This window comes from Leuciscus leuciscus, assembly GCF_965113295.1.
Source record: "Leuciscus leuciscus genome assembly, chromosome: 11".
NCBI classification, from domain to species: domain Eukaryota; kingdom Metazoa; phylum Chordata; class Actinopteri; order Cypriniformes; family Leuciscidae; genus Leuciscus; species Leuciscus leuciscus.
Window position 1 is genome coordinate 21,933,647 of NC_138735.1, and position 9,348 is coordinate 21,942,994.

A 9,348-nucleotide genomic window follows, 5' to 3' on the forward strand; every position below is an offset into this window, starting at 1 on the left:
TTCTGAAGAATGTGTTGTGGGCAAGGCTGTAACCATGTCTTGAATATTGGCGGTACCAATTTTTGGTTGGTAATGTAATGGTCTTAAATTATAGAATTTAAAGAATTTAAAAATGGATTTCAGGGAATAATAAAAAATTTAAAAAATTTAAACAAACAGAAATTTCACCTCAAAATAGCAAAAAGTCAAGTAGTTTGCATGATTTTTCAAGTGAAATTGTAAGTCCAGTCACCTTAAAGGGATAGTTCACCCAAAAATTTAAATTCTGTCAGTAATTACTCACCCTCATGTTGTTCCAACCCCGTAAGACTTTCGTTAATCTTCCGAACACAAATTAAGATATTTTTTATTAAATCTGAGAGCTCCTCACTCCTTCATAGGCTGCTAGGTAATCAATATCTGCCAGCCCAGAAAAGTTAGTAAAGACATCGTTAAAATAGTCCAAGTGACTACAGTGGCTCAACCATAAGTTTATCAAGCGAAGAGAATACTTTTTGTGCGCAAAAAAAAACTAAAATAACGACTTTATCTCTCCGATTTTGTATCAAAGATGAATGAAAGTCTTAAGGGTTTGGAAGGGTTTTTGTGTGAACTAACGCTTTAATAACACTTCTGTGCAACTGCATGAGGTATCATTCAAGTCCGTTTAGTACAATATTCCAATCCGCAACTTTAACTACAAGCAATAGTACTAGTGGTTCTTGCTTAATAACTGAATCTGTAGCAAATTAAAATGCTCTCTGAGTCATTTTTAAGCTGAGGTTGTTATTTAACCACAGTCAGGCAAGTTCTGTGAATCAGGTGTAGAGGGCCATGCTGGAAGAGTGAGTCAGAGTAGATACAAGACAGCATGATGTCTCGGCACTCTCTCACACAAATGACTGCAGACAGAGAGAGAGAGAGAGAGAGAGAGAGAGAGAGAGAGAGAGAGAGAGAGAGAGAGAGAGGTAAAAAGAGGCAAGAGTGGGTGTCCGCAAAGCGAGAAAAAGTCAGTCCAGATGGCCAGAGAAGATTAAATACCATCTGCCAGAGAGATCTGGAGACATAGCCAAACATTAGCACAAACAAGCGACACACCACACACACCCCGCACATAGACATAGATGATGCTGGACACATACAGTACATCAGTGTCAGGGTCTGATCACGGCACCTGGGAAGACGGCGGACAGTCATAATTACCCAATATGGGGATAGTTGTAAAGACTGTGAGCGAGCGTTTCAACTCATTTTGAACTATGGGAGAAAAAAAATTATTGTCTACTCTACTCTGATGGAGTTGGATTGGTCGTACAAAATGTGTTGGTCATTTTTCACTAGCATTTCTCAAGTAGATTTTCTCTAGCATATACCGTGGATGGATAAACATCTCACCTTGCCACCAAAAAGTCTGAACTATGGAGACTCGTGAGTCATCATTACTGTGTGCACATAATCCTAGGTCACTCCAGGGAAATGTATTAGGTGTCAGCATTGGATTAAAAAACCTATTTAAAAAGTCTACTACTACTACTTTTCTTAATCACTTTGGAAGTGTGTCTGCTAAATGCTTTACATCTATATTTAAATTAATCACTTTAACATGAGCTATATTTATTCACCAGGGGGAGCCAGTGAGCTGCTAATTGGATTGATTCACTGTTTTGCATCTGTGTTTTGGGAATGAATTTAAATATGATCCCGTTTATAAACTCTTAAATGGCTTCCAGATAAAGTTAAATGGCTGACTGCAAACTAAATATAACAAGCACATTTTCACTCCTTCCTTCCTGTTTTATTTGCCGTTCTGAGAAGGAGAGCTGCTTTAAGCCCATTTAACAGAGCACATGACTAATGCATTCACACACTCTCCAACTCATTAGCTCTCATTATGCTACTGAAATACTGTTTACCATCATACGCCCCATTAAACACAGGGATCGGAACATGTCCAGGTTGAACACACGTATGCAAAGACAAAAAACAGCAACAACAACTACATCAGTCTACTAAATAGACAAAAAATAACTAAATTGTTTCTATTTCTTCGATGTTGTGGCTGGAACTACAACTGTCACTACAAATGTCAGGTACTGATTATGTTAAAAGAATTTAATGCCAACTGAATATCATTTTGCATGACCTTTATAGCCATACTGAAAGTGTTACGAATGCAGTACGCTTGCAGAGACTCCGCCCACACGCTCTTCTGATTGGCTGTGTTTTTTGATTGATCGTGTCAAGTCTGGTGTAGACAAACAAATTGCTTGTCATTGGAATCTTATCGCATCGAATCTGATTAGGACACGCTGTAATGTGTGAAAAAGATATAATTTAAAATATGTAGAGAGAAACGGTGCTTCCCATGTAAATTACTGTGACTGTGTTTTCATGACATTTTCCAATACAAGGCCAAACACAAGAGTGCAGACAAAAGGAGCGAAGAAAGAAACCGTGTGCATTTAACCTACTTCTATCACAACATTTGCAAAGGAGCAGCTTTCAGATACTCTATTCGTTTAAGTGCGTGCTTATGTGTGGGGACGTTCAGGGGGAAAAGCAAATACTCTAGAGAATGTTTTTGATGGACCAGCTTTCTTAGCAAACAAGATCCATAGGTCCATCTGCCCTGCATTTAAAAATCAATGATTCGCAGCATAAGCTAGGGAGGAAGACCGGAGGAGTGTTTTAGTGGGAGAGGAGACCTAAAAAGTCTTCGTCGTTTCCTGTATGAGGTCAGACTGCATGATGTCATAATGGACTCGTTACATGCGTGTTATGGAAACTCATTAATGGCCTCTTAGTGTAGGAAGAATCCTTCCTGAACTAGAACAACCGTTACGGCTTGAATAGAAACGCTCCCACTAACAAAAACAATGAGTACTTTGTTATCTAGGTTGGTATCTTTTCAGCTGGGACACAGGAATTCTGGGCCTAACACAATGAGTATGATACAGTACAGTATAGTGTCACTCAATTTGACTGTAAAACCGTGTCCATGTAACAAGCCGGATTTCCAGCTTCTCCAACATGCATACGGCAATCAAAGGACTAATCGATACTATCGCCTTCTGGGGAACACATGATCAATAGTTATCATTTAGCACCAGCTCCCCTTACAGATACACATGAACATGGAGGGACATTTCAGTCCACCTTCATAGAAGAGCCACTTCTCTATGCTATATCCTTGAAAAAAAGCTCCTTGAGAAATGTCAAGTGCTACAAAACACTGAACAGCTAAAAAAATAAGAAGATCAAAGCCCATGAGGGGACATGTCATGAAAAGATGAGAAGGACACGGATTAAAAAAGGTAGAAAGAGTTTGAGAAATAGGCAGCTTGAGAAGACTAAAAAGAGAGAGAGACATAAGAAGAGAGTAGAGGCAGGGGGAGGCATGACACTCACTTGACATGATAGATTTTCATCTTCTCCTGTCGAGTCTTCCAAGACATGATGGGGCTCCGTCTGTCATGTGAGAGAAATGTGAATATGGAAAATCAGTGTCTCACGAACCATTGCGAGCAGAAAATAAAATATGTATAATGTGTTAAAGGTCTGAACTACACCGAACACAGTAGCGCATAGTCAGACCTTTCACTAACAGCATAATGCTTGGTCCACATTGCTGCTTATTCTGGCTAAGAACTGCCAACAGGAAGAGAGCACCTGACCAGCACAAAACAACCAAAGTTCTGGATTTTTATGTGCCAGATAATACCATAATAAACAATCTTCATGAACTTTAGGTCAGATTTTCTGTTTGTCCAAAAGTAAAAGCTCTTTTTATTTAAAGGGGTGGTTGATTATGATTTCACTTTTCTAACTTTAGTTAGTGTGTAATGTTGCTGTTCGAGCATAAACAACATCTGCAAAGTTCCAACGCTCAAAGTTCAAAGCAAAGGAAGATATTTGCTTTTAAAGAAATCATTTTTACAGCAAACGGCTGGTAGGGACTACACGAGCTTCCTCCCGGGTTAGGGACATCACTAACCCTATAATTTACATAAATCCCGCCCCCGGGAACACGATTTATAGATTATCATGACAGAATATGCTAATCAATGACTAGAAGATAACTACACATAAGCTACATAAATTCATCAACTAACCATTCAGAAATGTCTTGTTGCAATCTACATGTTGTCACTTCTTCTTGAGTCTCTCCATCATTATCTGACTCCAGTTTGAACATAAACATTGACATTTCCAGTGCATGTCTGTGTGAGGTAAAAGGACATGAGCTCTTGAAGCTCCGCCCCCTGTGCTGAGAGCAGCAGCTCATTTGCATTTAAAGGGACACACACAAAAACGGTGCGTTTTTGCTCACCCTCAAAAAGTGACAATTTTATCTGTCATTTTGAGCTCAAACTTAACATACACACTCTGGGGACATCAGAGACTTATTTTACATCTTGTGAAAAGGACATTATACCACCCCTTTAATTTCATAACTCAAAACAGAATATATAGTTTGTGTGCCTCAGATAAATATATATATATTTTTTTTTTTTTGGCAGTTTAATTCCTATAATGTAATTTATCTTTTTTATAACTATTTTTATGTTATGGTCAAAACCCAATAAACAGGCAATATTAAAATGTTATACTATTTATTATTTTGTCTAAATAAATTACTTAGGCATCAAAATATTATAATGTTTAGTACGTTACATAATTATCAGCATTTTTAAAGATTAAGTTTGAGTCAGTGTTAGATGACTATGAAAGCCTATTTCCGCAACATAAGAAATAAATCATGTTTTGGCAAATCATAAATATGAAATACTAATTCATAATTATGAAGTTAAAAGTCAAAATTATGACATAAAAAGTTAAATTATCACAGTCTAAATTATGATAAAGACATCCTAATTATAATACAAGTCACTTTTTAACATCATATTTTATGTCAGTGTTTTATTTCATAATTCTGACTTAGTATATCATAATTTCAACTTCTATGTTATAATTACGACATACTAAAGTATGATTGAAATGGGCTTCACGGCAATACTGATCGAAATGTAAAAATTGTTTAAATGAGCATAAAAATGAAATATCCAATATCAACCGTTACTGATAAATCGAAAAATCTTTAATATCAGTCAATTACAAATGCACCATTAATCACTGACCTGACAAACTTTATCAAATAGCCATATCATCATCCAGGTACCTGAAAATTATTTTGTTTCCCAACACTCCCGGATGTTGTGCTGCTGTCAGATATCTGATTGAGGCTTGTGAATTTCTTTTTGTGAAATATGAATCATCAGACAGTCATCGAACTGATTGTGGGCGGTCTGTAGGCAGTCCGTCTGAGGCTGAGACTACATTGAACAATCGCAGTGTGGATCAGTTTCTAAGAGCGATACAAAGCCTTGATTACTACAGCAGACACACACTTGTGCCAATATGAACGTCTGTTCCTCTGCACCAAATGATAGTGGAGGAACGTCTCGTTAGACTACATGCTGTCATTGACTGTTTAGGGTTAATTAGTCAGGGTGGCGCCTCAGACGGGCCGATCTGTCACGCGAGAGTGAAACTGAGGGATGGCTTGTGATCATCTTCTGGCTGGAAGGGAACAGTGTGTTACCTGCCACTCTTTTCTCTTTCTCTTTTACAATACCATCTCGGCAGCTTTACGGCAGACTTTATTACATGTGGATCAAATGGGTTGTAGCTGTAATTTCTGAACGTTGTTGTGTCATTCCAGAGTAGATGATAGAGCAGGCTGGATTGAATATGAGTTTTTCTAATAAACCTGCAGTCATTTGCATGCATGACTTCATGCAAACCCTTATCTTTTGCAAATCATCATAAAACAGTCAGGGGTATTGAATTCTCAGGAAATCTGCAGCAATGAAACTGATCAAACTCAGTCTGAGAGAGTAAACAGTCATGGTAAAGCGATGAGGGTTTGTGACTACAGTACATAAATGTTTAAACTTTGTTATGGGTAAAGTAACCCTTGGAATCCTTCCAATGTATCTTTAGCCACACAAATTTTGTCTAAAATTCATAAGATTTAAAATTTGTTCTCCAACATTTGATACATCCCATTATATTATATTCTAGGCCTATCTAGTAATGGGTTTAGACACTCACTGTAAAATAAAACAAAACAAAAACAAAAGAAAGATAAATAAGTTATGACAACATATGTTGTTACATTGCTTTAACTTAAAATAAGTAAACTTTTATTTGTTATAAAAAGATTCAACTCATTTTTTAAAGGCAGTTTAATGTGATTTAAGTTGAAATGACTTAAATATCAAAGTTGATTGTACTTAAAAATGCAAAAAGGATTAGTCTAAAAGATACAGTTTACATGAATGATAGAAACTCATAAAACAAAGAAATGTCCCTATTAAGGGAAATATTGCCCCTTAAAGGGTTAGTTCACCCAAAAATGAAAAATATTTGATTAATTACTCACCCTCATGTCTTTAAAATAGTCCATGTGGTGAACTAACCCTTTAAAGGGACAGTTCACCCAACAATACAAGATCAAAAATAAAAAAATGTCATGAAACATGAAAAGGCAATATTAGGCAGAACAGCCTCAGTCAATAAACATTGTCATTTTGCTCAACATCTTTTGTGCTCCACAAATGAAAAAAATGTATAAAAAGTCGAACAGGTTTGGGACAACACGACGGCAAGTAAATTATGTCATAATTTTCATTTTCATGTTTGGGTTAGGTAGAATTTCTCTTTAGCATTATCTGGAATGATCTTAAAAATGTAAAATAATTTTATGTTTTTTTTTTTTATCTGCCTCATCTCATGACTAAACGCATGATAACAACCATCAATGTTGGTTACATGATGTAACTAGTTACATGTAACAGAGTTAAGTAATTTAATTACAAAATAAATGTAACTATAATCTGTTATTACTGAGAAAAAATGTGTAATTAAATTACAGTTACTTATGAAAATGTTAACGATTACAAAGGGGGTTAACATCAGAATATTTTCTATAAAAAGCTAGGATATGTTGAACAATATTAATTTGTTGCTTTGCCTGTTTTTGATGTTCACGATTCCTGCTGCCATTTAGAGGCCGTTTAGTAAAGCCATGCGATTCTGATACTTTTGATTGGTTCTCTTGTTTGAATTTGCAGCTCACCACGTCTGACAATTGCATCAATTCACATTTCCGCTTAAAGCTTTAGGCTAAAACCTTTTAGAGAGTTGCCATCATGGCGAGTGATAAAAATGCGTTCTAGAGCAGGAAATTTAAAAATCATTTATCCAGAAATTAGAAAAGGTTGCAAATATAACAATTCAGTGCAAAATATGTTTGCCAACTATTAAAATGCTATCGACATCGAAGGTTTCAATGTTGAACCTGAGGAAGTATCCGCAGGTATGAAACTTAGCCTACAGTTGACTGTAAGCAGTCATTAAATAAAGTAGAAAAGGTATTGCCTACTCCCGCCTTCCACACCATGCTACTGTGTATTCTAGATGTATTTTAGCTCTGTATTGCTTGGTATTTATGAACACTGACAAAAAATATATTAAAAAAATTCTCCTTGAATAATACCATCCATGAAGATCTGGCATGGTTGGTAACCATGCCAGATCTAATATTAGTTATTTCAGCATTGTAGTATATAACCACACACAGAATAGGACACAAGCTTATTTGGTAACTGTTTTATTTAATATTTGGGATTATGTAAATGCTTTTTTTTTTTAAAGATTAACAGTTTTTTTTCTTCGAGGTATTGTTTGATGCCAGTGTTTCCTGTCATAGCTATGATTTCAAAAACAGTATCATAGCTATTAAACTATTTCTTGTTATGATTTTAATCAGTATTTAACCCCAGAAGGACCTCAAAGTAAATAAAGGTGCTAAAGTCTGGTTATGTGGTGGCTGTGCTTCAAAATTAAATTATAATCTTAATTCAAGTGATGAAGGATTTTGAAAGTCTGACAGTAATCTACTACTGTAAAGTTAACCCTGCCTGGTTTAAATGTTTGAAAATGATAGAGATGTGTCCATTTGATCTTCCCAACACTGCAACTAATACATATACACACACAGGTTAACTAAACTGATTACATTTCTCAGTGATAAGGCAAAGATTCCCACAGATGAACCGATTCATCATCATCACTGCACCGGCATGAATCAGACATGGATTCATGAACATTACGTCGTCTCATTCATAAAACTTAAATCTCTATAGACAAAACACGGTGAACAAGGTGAACTCATACATGCTATGTACAAAGTAACTACAAGTCAAAAAATGCAAAGGGCCTTTGGCAAACGGATCGTTTAAAAAGCATTTCGCAAAGACATTACACGGGTCATACTTTATAACCGCTAATCCTCCAACATTGGATAAAGATCTGGAACAGGTTGTACAACAACGGCACAGAGAAACGGCCTCAAAAAAAAAAAAAAAAAAAAAAAAAAAAAGAGAAGTAATGCTTTTATAACTAACATGTCAGTGATATAAACCTTCATATGCGTTGGAGACTCACCTCACTCGCCGCACTGCCGATTGCCATCTTTCGCCAAGGGTCAACTAGTTGTGCCAGGGGCATCTTCACTTTTTGGAGGTTCCTTGTTTTATGAATCAGATTCAACAGAACAATTCTGAGCTACTTTGAAGAGATTATGCCTGTTTGTTTCCACGCTCTTGACACTGATAGAGAAAGCTGGGAATCCGTTACGTGCGTAACGTATCCAAAAGCGCCGCCACCTTTTCCTCCACTCACTTCTGTCAGTCAGTGCAGCGTTTCCATAGAAATAGAATGACCGTGCCCTGATCTCGAGCCAGTCGCCCTCTCTCGCTCTCTCTCTCTCTTCGCTTTCCCGTTTGACAGAAAAAAAACACGTTTACGCGCTATATTCACTTCCGCTTCTTCCAGTATGACGCATCGGATTGGCTGATGTGCTTGTCAATCAATGATAGAGAGGAGGGGATAAATCTGTGCGGCTCATCGTAGACGAACAGGTGACAGTGCAGTGCATTTGATGCCCCAACCTGTGATCCGAGTAAACACGTATTTTTATAATAAATACATTTATTTAATATCATACTTTTACTGTATGGAAGGTAGTAAATTAGTACGGTCACTCAGAAATATGATCTGTAAGTAGGATACTTACCTATTCAGACTCGAATTATGGACACAACAAGCTTTATTTCTTCTCTACATAAATCCCAAATTAAAATAAGTTTATCATCATTTATTCCTAATATTTATTCCAATGGACAATATATCTCTTTGGCTTATATTGAAATCCTCATCATCAGTGTGATTCATCATCAGCCATCATAATCTTTTGATGGCATCATATGACACTGTAATGTACGTAAGAATGTACCTCCAATG

General features: G+C 36.5%; 1 protein-coding gene across 1 annotated transcript in view; it reads right to left on the reverse strand.

Moving 5' to 3' along the window:
• Positions 1-8,837, reverse strand: part of rps6ka3b (ribosomal protein S6 kinase, polypeptide 3b) — a 38,556-nt gene extending 29,719 nt beyond the window's left edge. The window contains exons 1-2 of the mRNA XM_082183240.1: positions 8,491-8,837; positions 3,388-3,447 (exon numbers count right to left, since the gene is read on the reverse strand). Of these exons, the coding sequence (XP_082039366.1) occupies positions 3,388-3,447; positions 8,491-8,553 (123 nt within the window). The 5' untranslated portion in view covers positions 8,554-8,837. The remainder of the gene's footprint in view (positions 1-3,387; positions 3,448-8,490) is intronic.
• Between the last annotated feature and the right edge of the window lie 511 nt (positions 8,838-9,348).